The 18,645-nt window shown below is 42.7% G+C and overlaps 1 protein-coding gene across 1 annotated transcript in view; it reads left to right on the top strand.

Moving 5' to 3' along the window:
* The window catches only part of arid3c (AT rich interactive domain 3C (BRIGHT-like)), a gene marked incomplete at its 3' end in the record, with an annotated part of 126,393 nt that overhangs the window by 94,761 nt on the left and 12,987 nt on the right, over positions 1–18,645 (top strand). Inside the window, exon 4 of the mRNA XM_080738797.1 lies at positions 17,585–17,768. Coding sequence (XP_080594923.1) covers positions 17,585–17,768 — 184 coding nt within the window. The remainder of the gene's footprint in view (positions 1–17,584; positions 17,769–18,645) is intronic.

Here is an 18,645-nt window from a genome sequence, read left to right as displayed (position 1 = left end):
TGTCGCCTCACATAGAGCCTGTGTGTTTATAGAGAGAACTAGACTGCACTCTGTCGAGGTGCCAACTTGTTTCTTGTGCACTCATGTACAGTATGGCCTACTTGTGCGCCAGCAGAGCGCTCAAGTACTGTTGGCACTCTGTCGCGGTGACAATTTGCCCCTTGTTATTTATATCAGGATGCACTTGTTGGTGATGACGTCACCAAGTATGCTGGTCCCTCATTGGCTGTTGATGGTGACTTCACCAAGAATGCTGGTCCCTGATTGGCTATGGGCGTAAAAAACACAAACAGATACACCACCGAGCGCAGTACAGTACTTGTACACTCTGCTAGAGCAAGTAACAGAAGATTAGAAAGAACGACACAGACCTTTAATTGAGGTCATAAAGCAATGGGATTTGCTAAAGAAAAAAAATATATAATCTGGTAACCCTTTACTGAAAGGTCAGTTATTCTGTTGCTTCCGGGTGGAAAGCTCTCCAAAATTTTACTTTTCATAATATCAATTGAACATTTACTGTGTTCCAAACATATAAAAATCACACTTGTGTGAACTGAGCGGTGGAGGCTGTGTGTGTGTGTGTGTGTGTGTGTGTGTGTGTGTGTGTGTGTGTGTGTGTGTGTGTGTGTGTGTGTGTGTGTGTGTGTGTGTGTGTGTGTGTGTGTGTGTGTGTGTGTGTGTGTGTGTGTGCACGTGCGTGCATGTGTGTGTGAATGGGGAGGGGCGCCTGAACAACAGCGCCCCTCCCTTAACATGTGTGGTCAGAAAAGGTATTGCAGGCTACATACACCTCAGGCTACATACAGACACACATACATACATACACGGCTACACACAGCCACGCTATGGAGACGATGTGACCACCGCTCAAAAATACAGTTACAACTTACAACAATAGACAACATTAGGCTCTCAGTACAGTTCAGTGTGTCAATGTAATGTCATGTTTTCCTCATTGATGTTGTGTGACACGTGGTTATGTGGGGGAGGGTGTGTTTCCATGTCCACTTATTATAAGCGACTTTGGGCCCATAAAAGCGCATCTGAAAATGTTGGCGCCAGGGAGCGCCAACATTTGTGTAGATTTGTGTTGTTTCCCAAATATTCCAAATATTCCACATTGTATATCAAGATTTTCTGAAAACAACGCTTTGCATCGCTCGTTGTGAGCGTATAGATCTACTATTACCAAATAGCCGGTTTAAAGTGCTCATGTGGCGTATAGTTGCTTTCTTTTTGGGCTTGTCTTTCCTAGACCTGGTTGCATATTTTTCTCACAAGCAGGGGCGTCACAAGGGGTAGGAAAGTGGGACTGAGTTACTGGGGCCCAAGGTGGAGGAGGGGCCCTAATAACTTTATCTATTGAAAAATAGCAGATATACAAGCTCACAGCACGGCACCGAGTGCCGTGCTGCGAGCTTGTAGATCTGCTATTTTTGAAAAGTTGTGAAAATGTGTGGAAATCTTTGAATATATGTATTTTTTAAGCGAACATTTCTAACTCAAATTTTGCTTCTGGGGGTCCCTGGAACTAAATATTTGGAGATCGGGGTCCGTGGCCAAATACATATCATCTTGGGGGTCCTTGACATAGGTTTCTTGCACACATTTTCACGATTTTTCAAAAATAGCAGATATACAAGCTCGCACTTGTATATCTGCTATTTTTCAATAGTTAACATTCATGGGGGGCCCGCAGTGAATCCTTGTACCCAGGGCCCAGAATTTGGTGTGACGCCCCTGCTCACAAGACCTGGCAACCCTGCTAGTGTCCCCCGTAGCAGCGGTGCAGTTCAAAGCACCATTAGCATTCCTCTGACCTGTATACCTGCTCCAACACGAACCCATCACACTCAAACACGCCGTGTTTATCGAAATGTGAGAGGGGTGCAAATGGAACCATAATGGACCAGCTGGCTAGTGGCTATAATACTGCAGTGGTTCTCCAACTATGGGACCCTCCGCCCACCCCTCCCCCTCTGAGAGTGTACACATGGAGCCCAAAAAGACCTGTAACACAGAGACAAACCAACTGGGGTCCCATTTGGTTCTATTTTGTACACTCTCTGAGAGAGAAAAACACTTTTTGTCTATCAATTATTCTTCCATGAAGCCTTGAATATTTGTTTTATTATTAATACATTTTTTGCTTCATATTCCTGAGCCAAATATCCAACATTTAACTAATTGAAGGGTTATAAATAGGAGGTGAATATATTTTGTATTGTATTTCAACTTTTATTTAAAGGTTTCATGACATCCTTTTTTTTTTTATTGCAACTCAAAAGGCCTCAGAACGCAGAGAGCAAGAAAAGTGAAAGTGGCGTAGGCCTACAGTATGTGGGGTTTATAATAAATCTTTAACCAAGGAAAAGTATTAACAAGAGTTTGTGACTAAACAAAAACTTAGATTATCATTTTCGTCCTTCTTTTTTCTCCCCTGAAAAGTAACATTTTTGAACATACAAGCAGGCACGTGTCCACAAAGGGGGCTTGAGCCCCTGCCCTTTCATCCGTCTGTAAAAAGTGTCTTCTCCAGACCATGAATGCAGTTTTTACTATTATTAAAGAAATACAAATGCCCTCTTTCCATGCCATATACCTGCCATATACTGTACATTCAAGAGAAATTGCCTTGTCCAAACTCTCCTGAACTTGAATGCAGTATCTTATGTTGAAAGAATTGCCCTCTCTGTGTAGAAATCCATGCCATACGCCACATCTCCAGTATTGACTTGATTATGCTTGGAGGTCTGCTATTTTCGCGATTTTCAACAAAAGGCCCTTTTAGAAATGTCAGCCCCTGGCTTCTCCAACATTCTCTGCATGTCCCTGCATACAAGGTTTCCCAACCGACATCAACGATACAAACAAGACATGGACTATGAGGCGTCCGGCCGCGGAGTCTAAATTTTGCGCGACCTTCTTGCCATGGGTCAGATTTAGTGGGGTCTAAATCCAGCCGGACATGTTGGGCAGATGGAAGGTCATTGATCAGATATAACTCGCTCCCCCCCCGGCCGGCCCGAGTATGGGTTACAGGAGGATTGTCAAAGCTCAGCCCCTTTGCAACAAATTAAGATGTCGACATGAGTAGATAGACCGTACTGGACTGCCGGACAAAACACCCAACCCCAGACAGTGGAGTCACAGCTTGGAGTTGCTATGCATCTTAGTGTTTTTTCATAAATGAATGCCCTACTTAATCATATTTACAGCGTCACACAAAAGCATCAAAAGTAGCAGATCTCAGACTAGATCTTCTAGACAGTGTGCACGTGCGCACACACATGCACACACGCACAGTCGCACACAAATGCGTGCATGCATTCGTGGCACGCACACACACACACACACGTCTGTGGTGGAAATAAACACAGGGTATGTTTTATCTTTGCTGATTTGACGTCAAGACTAAAGTAGATTCTCCGCCCGCATGCATGCTCTGTTACTACGGTGTGAACTCTTTATGTGATAGAATTTATAAATCTAATATTTTTATCTAAACAGAATTGTGAGAACAACAGCAACAGGCTTTCTCGTTACATTTCACTGTTGAAGACAAATTCAAGTTGTATTTATAATGTTCTTTTGTAAAAAATAATTGTTAAATAGCTCTATAGTCATAGTAATCATCTCTATGGAGTGTTTGTTCAGTAACAGGAGTCTCCCTGTCTCTCCTGCTCTTTAGTGAACAGAAAATGCTCTTTTCAGGTCAGGACACCAATTTTATCCAATCAGGGGAGAGAACTCTTACAGGATACACGATAAATATAATTGCTGAAGAAAGAAAAAAAAGAAAGAAATTGCAGACAAAAATGGAACTGGAACACTATAAAATGTGATAAGTGGGTGCTCTCTCCTGATTGGATGAACACACCTGTTATTGAACAAACACTCTATAGCAATGATAACTACAATATAGAGCTTTAATTAATAGCATTTTAGTTTTTACCACAGAATATAACTTGGACTAGTCTAGAGCATGTTTTAGAGGTTTGCACCCATTAGTACTCATTTTAGCCCGGGCGGTTCTCAATGAAAATGTGTGTCTTGTCTTCCATCGTGTGTGTGCGTGTGCGTGCGTGCGTGCGTGCATGCGTGGTTGTACGAGCCGAGCGCGGCCCTCCGGGCATTGCACTGTAAAGCATGTGATATTGCCTGGACCGTTCGCCGCGAGCAAATATTGACAAAGGCGTTTGTGCTCCCACATTATAAGGTACATGGAGGAAAAAAAAGAAAAGTATTCTTTCACACCGGTGTCATCCTGTTTTATAGCTGCTACAGGGGCTTGAGAACGCTCACAATAACAGACAATGCCGCCATAAATCATACCAAACAAGGCCTTTTATTATAGACTGTATGATTCTTTTTTTCTTTCTCTCCTTGTCTTTTCTTTCCGTGGAATCACGGCCCCGAAACGTGAATATTTGTGGGTTTTGTGTTTTTGCCTCAGGTGTGCCGTTTTGGACACAATGGCACCTTCCTGTGCGACGACTTAATGTCTCCTGGGGTATTGGATGATTCGGAAAGAAAGAATGAAAGAATGTGGTTGAATGTGATCCATCTACGTCCGTTCCTGTCGGGTGGAAACCTCGTATGTGCAAAAGCTTTTCAGAACACGCTGGGGAAGAAGTAAAGGAACATATGCACGTGTTCTCTAGGCCTGTCAAAATTATTACATAATCGTCTAATCGCAATTATTTGAGATAATTGCATTTATTTTGCATAATCGTCATAAATACATTTGAGAAATAGCAGATCTACAAGCTTACAACGTGTCACTTTGTGACTGCCCTGTGGAGTTTGTGATTATGAAGCCTAAAGGGCAAACAGAAATTAAGCTTGTATTGATATGTTCCAGTCTTCAATGCCAAAAACACAATTACATCGTTAATCGCAATTATTTGTGTGACAATTAATCGTCAATTTAAAAGTGTAAAAGTGACAGCTCTAGTGTTCTCAACGGATCCAACGTAGTCATTCAGTCAGAATCTCTTAAACGTCTCATCGGTTCAATGTTCATAAAACCCTGCAGACACAAGTGACCACTTTAACTCTAAACGACAAACAAAACCAATCTGAAAATGCAATAAAAAAATACAAAATAAAAGACGACTTTAATTCAGACATGAATGTATTTAACTTCTGATCTGCAAGCTCACCACGCATGCAGCCACAGATCTGCTTACTTCTTTTTCTGCTTTGATTGTGACACTGTGGTACTGTAGGTATAGGAACAAGCAGGGCATCAATCTGATTTATATGAAAACGTTGATGGATGGAGATATGGGCTTTCTGACCTATAATGAAAGTAATAGCCTCACAGTGCGTTTGATGCAGCTTTGCGTGTAGTGTGCGTGCTTGTGTGTGTGGCTGTGTGTGTGTGTGTGTGTGTGTGTGTGTGTGTGTGTGTGTGTGTGTGTGTGGTTGGGGGGGTGTGCACATGGTCTATTTATGTGGGAACCTCCCCGGTAGATATATCAGGATACAGTTACTGGGAATCGGTTTCATCCCAGAATCTCAACTCTCTGCACACACGTGCGTATACACACACACACACACACACACACACACACACACACACACACACACACACACACACACACACACACACACACACACACACACGGACACACACACACACACACACACACACACACACACACACACACACACACACACACACACACACACAGACGTTTTATTACTACTATACTTGTCAGGACATCAATGGCATTGAAACTAAGTCTAAATCGGGCATAACTCTAACCCTAACGCCTCTAAAAGCATATCCCTAACCCCAACCACTATCTGAATCTCTTCCTTGTAAAGCCTAACTATTACACACATATGTTTTATCCATTGAACGTTGGTTTCTCCTGTGAGGAGCTATTCCTACTGTATGCATGCAGGGACATTTGGCCCTCACTGTTTTTTTTTAGTACACTTTTATTTCTGTTTTATTTGAGTTTATTTGTATTTTACTTGAGTATTTCCCATTTCCAATACTTTTACTTCCACTACACTACAACTCGGATCCAAATATTTTACTTTTACTCCACTACAATTATATGCAAACTTTAGTTACTCTGCAAAACCTTTACTTTTGCAAAACCTACAATAATCGACTTTAGCCCTATTTTATACAGTATATGCACCTAGGCTATTTGAAAATAGCCCATCTACAAGCTCACAACGCGTCCCGGAAATTTTACTTGTAAGAGAGTATTTCTACATTGTGGTATTGATACATGTTACTAAAATTTAGTACTTTTTCCACCACTGAACATAATCGCACGCGCGCAGTGCACACACACACACACACACACACACACACACACACACACACACACACACACACACACACACACACACACACACAGACACACAGAGAGACACACACTCGCAAACACATGTGCGCGCAGCGCTCGCCCCGTGCTCTCATAATGGGATTGTCCTATAAAAGGAAGCCTCCTCACACCTTCCTATAGATCAGTGTATTGTGTTGTACGCTGCTATTGATTCCTAAGGCAGCCCAGGCGGGTCGGGAGACCAAGCCATCATAATGACCTGAATCATATTCATTTGTTCTGCTCCCATTGACAGCATGGAATCACTATAAAAATGTACCCCCCTGAGCTGCATGTGTAGCTGCCCTTCATAGTTGTTGGTATATGTTTTTTTTTTTTAACCACTTAAATCCTGCAGCATCGGTACATATTGTGGTGAAAGTTTTAGCAGAGAATATCACTTTTTTTCCTTCACCACGGTAACAGAAAACAGAAAAGACACCCTGAGCGACTCCTGCTCAACCATATTAGGGCTTAAGGCCCATTCCCACTGGGCCAGATAACAGATAAAAAATCTCTTTCTCCAGATATTTTTCCATTCAAGTAAAAAATATATATATCTGTCACAGATAAAATAAATATCTGTGACAGATATATATATATTTTTTATCTGTATCTACCATCCACTTGAGTGGAAAAATATCTGGAGAAAGAGAACAGTTATCTGGCCCAGTGGGAATGGGCCTTTAAGTTGTTAAAAAGGTGGTGCCATAGTTTTGTACTTTTTCTGGTTTTCATGTGTCTAGGAGGTTGACAGTATTTCATTACACCCCCTGGTGTGGTTGTTATGAGCAATTATTTGTTCCCTTTGTATTTTGGGTTTCTTCCTCGAGGCTGCCACCTTGTGGGTCAAAGGTGCCGATCCAAAAACACAGAGTGACATCATATACTCATCCCCTCCCCTTTTACCATTCATCCAAAACTGTGGGTGTGGCTAACTTCAGCTGGGTTACCACCCACCATGACAACCAGGCATACTTAACTCTTTTAGTGCCACCCGTTCACCACTAGAGGGTGCCCCAGGTGCCAGAGATAATCCCATAGAGATATGCTGGTATATGCAGAAGCCCTGCAGCCATGACTTGCCTGGACACTTTCCTTTGTGCATGTACAGGAAGAGGATGAAGTTAGCTTGAAGTTAGCTATTGGCTACCAAGCATTTTAGAAGCCTTATTTTCGTCAACTTAGCCATGATTAACCCTTGCACACCTCATGCATGGGAAAAAAACAGAGAAGAATGAGCTCTAAAAAATCCAATGCAATCCAGGATTTGTGCAGTTTGTTCACAGCTTTCAAACAAAAAAAACGATTGGAAATCCGTTCAGGCATTCTTGAGATAATAGCCATTATGTTTTACACTGTTGTGAGCTTGGAGGTCTGCTACCTGAGTTGTATGGGGGTTGTATGGGGGTGGAACATGCAAAATCGCGATTGAAATCATGTTCACTAGATTTGATGGGGTCCAAAAAAAAAAATTTTTTTTAAAAATTTCAATTTTTTTTTTTTTTTTTTTTAAACCGAATTTATTCGGTTTTGGCATTCCTTAATACGTTTTAAAAAACCGAACTTTTTCGGTTTTGGCACTTAATGAGTTGAACTGGTGGGTGTGGCCACATAAAAACATAAATCTTCCTCCTAGTATAATAATAATACCTGATAATCATGTTTTAGGGGGGGAGCCATCTTTAATATGGCTTGTCAACAGATTGACTTTAAATTTAAAACTTATTGGCTTAAATTTGATAGGAACAGAATTGAACATTTGCCGTGTAAGGTGTAATATTTCTACAATTGCTACAAAACATGTAAAGCCAATAATCTTGGACATAAACAAAATGTTGAAGGGTACATTTAAGTCTGATAATGATGTACTGTGTATGTTCAAATCACATGTACTTTGCACTGCTTAAGAGTAGCAAAACACTTGTCCTTTTAGTATCCTGCGTGCGTGTGTTCGCATGTGAATCCCTTCCTCCACTACCTCCAGGAGACTGAGGGCTGTACAGTATTTTCTGGACTATAAGGCGCACCTGACTATAAGGCGCACTGTCAATGAATGGTCTATTTTCAAACTGTTTTCATATATAAGGCGCACCTGACTATAAGGCGCACATCGTTGCGTTATGCATCCAACAGATGGAGCTGTGCTAAAGGGAATGTCAATGTCAATGAATGATCCATATATAAGGCGCACTGGACTATAAGCCGCACTGTAGTTTTTTGAGAAAATTAAAGGCTTTTAAGTGCGCCTTATAGTCCGGAAAATACGGTATTTTGATTCTCTTAAGTACCAGCTCTTATGCCTTAACTTATAGGCCTGTCCATACCGTCTCCGACCACCAAACTTTTCGTCTGAGAGTTCCGACTTTCCAACGTGCAACTAATTCGGGGTAATGCTTTTCAGAAGATGAGAGTGACGTCATTTTGTAGTTGAACCGGACCTTTCAGATGAAAAGTTTGGTGCTCGGAGACACAGGTATAAAAAGCTAGATACCTCCCCCGCCGCTGCAGTTCATTGGCGCGACTGGTAAAACAGGACTGGCGGAAGTGCGTAACTGTGGAACTGCGGAAGGCACTCTGCCCCCTCCAATGGGAAAGAGGGAGTCCCGCCAGTCCTGCATCTGATTGGCCTACCGAGCATCCCATTCTGTGACTCACAAGGAAGCGTCCTTCACAATTCCCAAGAGCCCCGCCTCAGAATTCCTGAGGCTTGCCTTGCATAGAGTATAGTCCTCTTTGACCAACGCCCCACACCGGAGGAGGTATCTAGCTTTTTATATCTGTACTCGGAGACAGTATGGACAGGCCTTTAAGTTAAGGTATAAGAGCTGGTACAATCAAAATACATTTTTTACTAAAAATACTAAAAGTCCCTAGGTGGGGTTGGCGATAGGGCCTTTCTGTGGTGAGTTTGCATGTTCTCCCCGTGTCTCCTTGGGCATAGGCCCTCACACAAAAACATGCAGTAGTCCTGGTTTCTATACTACCTCCCCCTAGCCAGCCGGGTGCTCCCCAATGTCCCCTGGCGCGGCAGGGGGAGAGCGGAAACCAGGACTACAGGTTAGGTAGTCACCGGGTGAGAAAAATGGGTTGCAAAAAACGTGGGATAAAAAACATAAAAAATACAAAAAATACAAAAAATACAAATATCAAAATACAGCCCTCTGAGGCTCAAATCAGGAATCGGCCCTCCCTGATCCGTCACTGAATCCAGTATGGGGTTAGGGTCAGTCTGAAAGTGAATGTGTGTGTGTTGCCTCAATGTCATCTCAGTTCCCTGGCAGGCATGGCTCTGCCCCCCTCCCCCCCCCCCCCTGTCCTGGGGAGGGGGTGACCCTTCAGTGCCCCCCCCCATGGCCTCTGGGTCATTAATCATTGGCTACCATGCAACCATAGCTGGTCACATAGCTCTTATGAGATGCGGAGAGACGCATGTATGGGCTCTTCTTACATATAGGGAAGAAGCCGAGCTGATGCGTGTGTGTCCGTGTCCATCAGTGCTTTTGTAACGGCCGGTAGAGAAGGGCTCGTTTTAAACATGAACATGAGTTAGATTACGAGATAAAGGCCAGTGTTATGTGAATCTCATAACACTGGCCTGCATTGGGAAAACGGGTTTCCTGATCACGTTATCTCCCGTTGCATTCTGGGAATTGGAGTGTTTCTCTCCAGCCGTGGCTGCCCCAGACATCAAGCCACAGTTTAATATAAAACCCTATTAGACGAGTCAAACGCGGTGACGACACACAGAGATCATTGACGAGTTTTATGTGTGCACGAGTCGTCAGCATCCGGTGTGTTATAAGAAGTAGTGAAAATAAATAAACTTGACCTTTCACTCCGTGCTTAGTCTGCTCTATTCCCCCTCTACACCAACCTCTTTGCCAAAAGTAGCAAAGTAGATATACAAAGCTCACAACACCTCGCAGCAAGAGGCGTTGTGAGCTTGTAGATCCCCTATTTTTGTCTAAAGTTCTCAGAATATGGACACTATAGGGTTCAAGTGGTTAATATATATATTTAAAAAAGTAGTAACTCTGTGGACCCCCTAGGGGTCCCGTACCCCTTGTTGAAGACCCTTGCTCTACTACAGTGAGTGAATGTCCATTTAACAGGGTTATCAGGGTTGTATTTACACTCCCATCATGTTGTCATTCACAACAATGATACAGATGCCATCGGCTCACTGTTATGACTAAATACTGTCCATGTGATTTGATTGGCAGCGATGTACAGCATGACATTTCAGCATTGTTTATGGCATTGCAAGTGTCCATAGAACCAGACATAACCGCACTGACGTTCATGTGTCATTTAGGCTGGTGGTTCTCAAAGTGGGGTCCGGGGACCCCCGGGAGTCTTTGGTTTCCAGGGGGTCCACTTGGGTTTTACTGAGGTTAGGGTATAGGGTTATGTTTAGGTTTAGGTGTATCTCCGTCCCCCCGACTTTCGGCCCCTCCGCGCAGCCAATCACAAGCTTCTGCTGCCTTAACCCAGTTGCTTTTTTGATACACTCGGACTGAAAGACCTGCAAAAAACACTTTCCCCTGACCAGTCAGGTGGTCGCATATCAAAGCGTTCAAGCGCTGTGAGCTTGTAGATCGTCTATTGTCAGTACGCAACCAAGTGTAAAATCAGCCATTACGACACCAGCAAGGTGTCGTAAAAAATATGTTTTTGTTGACAAAATCAACTGTAGATTTAGTCGACTAATATCTCATGATATTTATCCGACTATAACTTGACGTGTCTATATGCGACTGAAGCTACTGTAAATGAAAATGTATTCAAAAGACTATGACTTAAAACAAAATCAGATTTTGCTGTCAAACTGTCAAAGAATAACCAATGGCTAAATACTGTTGGGCAGAAACCTCATATCTCCAGTTTCAAATGTGTATGTTCTTTCCGTGAAGTCAAGCCCTTGTTCACCATACAAGACTGTCGTCGTAAAACTAGTGAAAATAGCCGATCTACAAGCACACAGCGCCTCGCGGTGTGAGGCATTGTGTGCTTGTAGATCAGCTATTTTCACTAATTTTGGATAATTTCTAAAATGATAAATCCAAAACGAGCGGTTTTGGACATACAAGGTTTCCAGCTGGACAACGGTGATATGCATCCATGTAGTCAAAAGGAACCGGGGGATTTTAGTGTGAACGATCGCACTGCGAGAGCACTGCAGCTCATCAAACCTTAGCAGACAATGGCGTGTGTTGGCCCCCTTTGTGTGTTGATAAATACACACTTTGATTTACTGTTGCCCACCAGAGCTTGGTACTTATTAATTGATGGTAGCCCATCCCACCCCCCCCACCCCCCACAAGATGGAACCATCAGCACTTTTTCTCTTCTCCAGATAAGTCAACTTTTGTGCAGCAGCTAATGGCTCAAGAGCACTAAGTCACAGAAGAAAAGAAAAGGCTCCTGACTGCTTCAGAGTGGCTTCAAACACTCACTGACTGAGGCTTCGATCGGCCCCCGACACTAAATCCCAAACCCCCCCTCCCTCCCTCCCTGCCAAGTTGGTTGTGGTGTGTGCGTGTGTGTGTGTGTGTGTGTGTGTGTGTGTGTGTGTGTGTGTGTGTGTGTGTGTGTGTGTGTGTGTGTGTGTGTGTGTGTGTGTGAGTGTGTGTTGTGTGTGTGTGTGTGTGTATGTGTGGTTGTGTGTGTGTGTGTGTGTGTGTGTGTGTGTGTGTGTGTGTGTGTGTGTGTGTGTGTGTGTGTGTGTGTGTGTGCATGCATGCGCTTACCCAGATTTTTTTTACTTTTTTTTACTTAAGTAAAAGTAGCATGTTGAAATACTCTGTTTCAATTAAAACAAGACGTATTGTTTTTGCAATAATAATCAAAATCTAGCTTTTCAAATAGTTAGAAAAAAAGTACAATATTTGCCTCAGATGCAGTGGAGTAAATAAACAATATAATATAAAGTATTGAAAATGTTGAAATACTTTACAATCCTTGAGTAAATGTACTTAGTTACTTCTTTTTTTCTCTCTCTCTCTTAAGTTTCCTTCCTTGGCCTTTTTTCCCATCTTGGCTTTTATTGTTTTAAGTGGAGGTGACTGGGTTTGAGAGGATGTTGTTGACTTAAAGAGGAGTTATCGGGCATGGCGTCGAGCGGAGAATGTTTGATGAAGATTCCGTGACTGACGGAGACTTTAGGAAGCGCCGCTTTTCCTGTGCGTTTGTTTTTTGAAGTATGTGTAAACATAATATATACATTGAAATGCACACACAGTCCAGTGTTAAAATGATTTGTTCTATAGATAGTTTTGTTTTCTCAATTTAACAGGAAATGGGCCCTCTCAGATCCATTTGGTTACTTACACTCTTGTGTAAATAAGTTAATTTAAAAGGGGTTGTTTATAGTAATATGTTTATTTTATTAGATTTTATTTTGTTTTTTTAAATTAAAATAGGTGCCAAATAGCTCTATATTGTGAGGGTTAGGGTTAGGGTTACTAATCATTGCTATAGAATGACAACTGTGCCGGTCGGGGGGCACAGCAGTCGGTAGCGCTGTCACCTCACAGCTAGAAGGTCCTGCGTTCGATTCCCGCTGGGGACGCTGTGGGGGCGCTGGGGGCGTGTTCTCTCCTCCGCATCATCAGTGCCCACACCCTAGGTAGGTTGGCAAAAGGGCCTTTCTGTGTGGTGTTTGCATGTTCTCCCCGTGTCTCCTAGGGTAGGTAACCTCACAAAAAAACATGCAGTAATCCTGGTCTCTATTCTGCCTCCCCCTGGTCAGTCGGGGCGCCTGATGGAGAGTAAAGGAACTGGTTGGAATAACGTGTTCCTTCCACGCGCTACGTCCAACCGGGGAAATTCCCTCCTGTCATGTGAAAAGAAGCAACTTGGACTCCTCATGCATAGAAGGAAGCATGAGGTCAGTCCGTTGCTCTCCACAGGTTGGCAGAGGGAGTGTAGCGCCCAGGATTACATTAGATAATTGGCACTGGGTGAAAAATGGGTTACAAAATCGTAGAATAAACATTTTAGGAAAAAGAATCCTTGGAATTGAAAAAGGTTGAGATTGAGAACCACTGCACTCCTAACACCCCCGCCACGGCCATCTGGGAGTCCGAAGTCTCCGAACACACGCAAACCTGGATAAATAGTTGTTCCCCCCGAATCGTTCATTTCGGCGTCGTAACGGAACGCTGCGGAGTCAATGGGGAGAGATTCCAATCCCCATTAGCAGCTGCAAAGTGGAGACATCAGCCATGAAGCCAAGCAGAAACACGATTACTCCACTACTACAACACACATTACTAACTACCTGCTGGTTTTTTTAATTTAATTTTTTAACATGTTGAGTGATTAGCCTGAAAAACACCTAGAAATGTCTTAATCCTAATGATTTTCTGAAGAAGAAAAAAAGGCAAAGTTTTTAATGCCCCCTAGAATTATATGTAGGGGCAAAGAGTTTAGTTAAAATGATTTTTTGTCTCTCTTTTTTTTTTAGAATGTAGCGTATTTTTGCAGAAACTCGCAAATGGTAAGAAACCACTCCATTCCCACTGAAAAGCATGAATCCATCTTCATAGGTAGATTTAAACGTTTAAGTTAGAGAAGGGCATACAAAAATTGCAAAAATAGCTGATCTACAAGCTCAATGTTCTGCCAAACCACTGGAAATCTACAGTCTTGCAAGTGGCAGGACATGTGAAGTTTTGAAATGGCACTTCTAGGGGTGGGCAATGTGGTGATGAATATCGTTGAGACGATACAATATGCCTCTTCAGAGATATCGTATACTGTATATCGTGATACAATAAGGGAGCCTTATAAAAACATCCTGTTGAATTATTAATACAGAGATCCATTGCAGAATTTATTTAAACCTGCATTTTGGTCTAAATCAATAGTTCTCAAACTTTAAAATGTCAAGGTCTCCCCTTAACTCTATTTGGTTTCATTTGTATACTGTCAGAGTTACATACTTGTTAGGATCCATTATTTAGACCTCCCAAAAGGAACCCAGAGAGTCCCTGAACCCCACTTTGAGGACCACTGGTCTAAATGGTCTGTTACCTCCTTTTTCTTTTAGTTTTTGTTACCTTGTTGGTGGTTGTTGTACCTTTAAGTGACTTGAAAAAATAACCATAAAAACCAACATGAAAAAGAATCATGATAATATTGTGTATCATGATACAGCTTGGAAAAATATTGTGATATTGTATTTTTCCATATCGCCCATCGCTAGGCACATCTGAGTAAAGGTTCTTAGTTAATTTCCACCCCTCCCTCTCTCTCTCTCTCTCTCACAGTGCTCGTTGTCATAATGACCAATGGCGTGATGATCAGATAGTTTGTGCTGACAAAAGCCGGGTCGTCCTCACTCTTTTATTCTTGATATCTCTTTCAGGCCATCGCCGAGACGAATACATCACGAACGCTGGCTATCGAAGGCACATAAATCTGCTTTTAAGAGGCTTGTCGGGCGGCTCAGATCCTGGCCGCCGCGCAGACAAAACCTATTGGCTCCAGTGTTTTATTTATTGCCTCCACGCTCGTTCCGCGGGCCTATTGTGCATCGCACAAAATAATTGTTGTATGGATCCTCCTCCGTCCGCACACCTTTAGACGCTGTGCATTACAAACACTTGGGGCTCGGAGTGTGAAGTCTGCGACCCCTCTTTTTACATCTGAGCAAAGATGAGACCACGCAAGCGCGCACACCTGCACGCACACACACTATATAGCGGATAGCCCTGTAGCCCAAACAGTGGGTCAGGATCAATTATATATTTATACATACACATATTTACTTACAGTTTACAGTTTACAGTTTAGGCATTTAGCAGACGCTTTTAATCCAAAGCGACTTACATATGTATGTATATATTATACAGTATGAATAAAAGTGGTTAAAAATGATTGCCGATGCATGTATTAACACATTCAGATGGGGACCCCCTGGAACCCCCTCCACAAGGACCCCTGGGGGTCCCTGGGATCCCACTTTGAGAACCAATGACTCACAACACTCAGCCTGGTGTGTGAGTGAGTGTACAGTTAGTAGTGTTAGTGTTGCATCGATTCTGCCAAAAAAATTGCAGATCTAAGCTCACAACACTTCACAAGATATTTGGTGTGGAGGGGAAAGAAAAGGAGGGGGCCCTAGCATGGACCCCTGGGGGACTCCGGGTCGATGCAGTATATGGGGTTCAAGTGGTTAAAGTGTCGATCCATAACCGTTATGTTCTACATGGGATTCAAACCCGCTGGCTCTCCGGCGGCGTGAGAGAGACCAAACATTATGCCGCTCTGCCAAAAGGCCAGTTATATTTTATGAACACATGCTACCATACTGACATAATTTTTATTTTGATCACATTTTAATCGTGTGATTTCTCCAATAACAGCGGCATATGTGTGAATGAATGGACCATTGTGAAGCGCTTTGAGTTCGCAACTTGCAATCCATCATTATTATTATTATTATGATTATTGTCTTCCAAAGGGCACCTATACATCTTTTTTATTATTATCATCATTTATTTTTTGTAGTGTCTCTCCTCAGAATGGAGCCGCAATTACCGGCATTAATTAATTCATCCATAGCATTTCTGTAGTTACAGGTTGCATTTGATTCCTTTGAAACGCATACCCTTACATTATGGAACCAAACGCACCCATGTAGGGGTGTGTTTGGTTCCATCCGTAACTCATAGAGTGGAAACGGGGTCAGTTTGGTTCCATTTGTACACTGTCAGAGTTACGTTAACACTCAGGATTCAGCAGTATACGGTATAATCGGGGGTGTGCATGTGTACGCGTGTGCGTGTGTGACTTTTAGATATAATGCCGGCATTGTCTTCCAAAATGGGGGAATGTGCAGGTAAATCTTTTTTTTTAGTAGTGTCTCTCCTTCCCGAATGAAGCCGTAATTACCGTGGTTAATTGATGTGTTTTTAGCATCTCAGACGATACTTCACCCCCCCCCCCGCCCCCCCCCCCCCCCCCCCCCCCCCGCCACTGTATAGACCCCAGTGCAGTTGTTTGCACTATATTTCTCTACCCAGGCCATCGATCGCTATTATGGTAAATCCAATGGCTGCACAATGGACCTCTATCAGCAAAATGCAGGTTAATTATCTCGGGGTCAAGCCACTGCAGGATGGGCAGCACACAAAGGACCACCGCCGACGCTCCGCTCTTCTCTTTATTGCCTTTGCATTAAATCGCGGAGTACAAATTATTATTCGGGAGCCGCTTTTATTCTGCTAATTAAGAGGCGCGGCGGTCGCTGCGCCGCGGCGTGCCGCTGTGTGTGTGTGTGTGTGTGTGTGTGTGTGGCGAATAAAATAAATGGAGAATGACCTGTCATTGCCCTGGTAGTTTAGCTAAAGTTTAAAGTTTCACTTCATAAGCATTTTATACAGTATTCGGGTTCAGAGGTTTTCACCTCTTTTTAGAATTTGTATCAAAGAATCAACAATCAAGAATAGTTTTATTTGTCACTTAATTATGGAAAAAGAAACTTATATCTTTTTTTTTTGGTCAATTAATTCCCTTGTTTGTTATCCAAGATTGTCACATATGTTTTGATTGATTGAATATTTTATTAGACAAAAATCGAGAACAGTACAAGTATAGTCAATACAATAAAACAAGTAGTACAGTATAAGTACAGTTAAACACCCTGCCTAAAAGGAGCATCCCAAATAAGTCCTTTTACGGTCTTGTTTATGTCAGAAGTCCCTGGTACAATAAGCCAAATAGCTGATCTACAAGCTCATGAAGTGGCTTGTTATGAGCTTGTAGATCAGATAGTTTAGCCAATTATATATATACAGTGGATCCACACACACATTCTTTGTTCCATTTCCTGGAAAGGAACCGTTTTAGATAGTCTATTTTTGATTATTATTATTATTATTATTTTCTAATCGATTTTTTTTTTGTATTTATGTATTTATTCGTTCATTCATACGTTCATGATTGCATGTCTAAAATGAGGGAACGCCAACGTTGAACTTGGTTAATCACTCCTGAGATCAACATTTCGTAAAAGTGTGGCAGAATGTGAACAGAAAAAGAAGATATTTCCTTGTTGGCCCTAACAGAGCTGTCAGAGCATCTGACTGGCTGTAGATAGATTGGTCTTATAAGCAGGGTTGCGTCGGGGGAAAGCCGTCGATGGAACCAGGAACCAGGGCGGTAATGGGATTGATTGTGGATATTGTGTTTTGACTTTTTCTCCTCCCTTCTTGCAGGGACTCCGGTGAATCGGATTCCTATCATGGCCAAGCAGGTGTTAGATCTGTACATGCTCTACAAGCTGGTCACAGAGAAAGGCGGCTTAGTGGAAGTCATCAATAAGAAAATATGGCGAGAGATCACCAAAGGCCTCAACCTCCCTACCTCAATCACCAGCGCAGCTTTCACCCTACGAACACAGTGAGTAACGCGCACGTGCGTGCGCGCGCGCACACACACACACACACACACACACACACACACACACACACACACACACACACACACACACACCTCCTTGGCAGTCCATCGTTGTCGAAGATGACGATGGACACACACGCACGCACGCACGCACGCACGCACGCACGCATGCACGCGCACGCACACACACACACACACACACACACACACACACACACACACACACACACACACACAGGACTGTACAGCAGGACAAGTACCACACACAGTACTTAACATGTATTACTTATTAACTGGCCTATTTATTATAGCAGTGAGATTAGTAGTTAAGCTGTGGCTGCTGTGTCCTTCTCCATCCATTACATTTCCATCTTCTCCAGCCACTTGTAGGTTTTACACAGTATGATTAACTCGTCCTCAATAGTGTCCTGGGTTCAATGATGGTCTAACTCTCCACTGTAGATCGATATAACACATCATAAGAGTGCTCTTATCAGCCGGATACAAAAAAATAATAATAATCATACGAACAAACACTTCACCTTGCCAGCCAGCCTTCCTATATTCTTCTCACAAAGACACTTCCATGCCAGGGACAGAACACACTGAAATATACTTCCAAATCAATTCCTTATATCTATCTATCCATCCATCCATCCATTATAAAGGACTGGCACAGAAACTATCCTAACAAACATTAAAAGGCTTGAATGCATGTATGAAGCAGGTCATAATAAGTCCATATGTCCATTGTTGTCAGTGTTGTGTTCTAGACTTTTTCGGAGTGTATACGATAATGCCGACATGCGTGTGGCCGTGGTTACGCTTGTGCGTTTTCAATGGACGAAATGGAGAGGGCTAAGCTTTTTTTCAAAAC

Source organism: Nannobrachium achirus (genome assembly GCF_963921795.1).
Source record: "Nannobrachium achirus genome assembly, chromosome: 12".
In the NCBI taxonomy this organism is placed as follows: domain Eukaryota; kingdom Metazoa; phylum Chordata; class Actinopteri; order Myctophiformes; family Myctophidae; genus Nannobrachium; species Nannobrachium achirus.
This window is presented reverse-complemented; position numbering and strand designations above follow the sequence as displayed.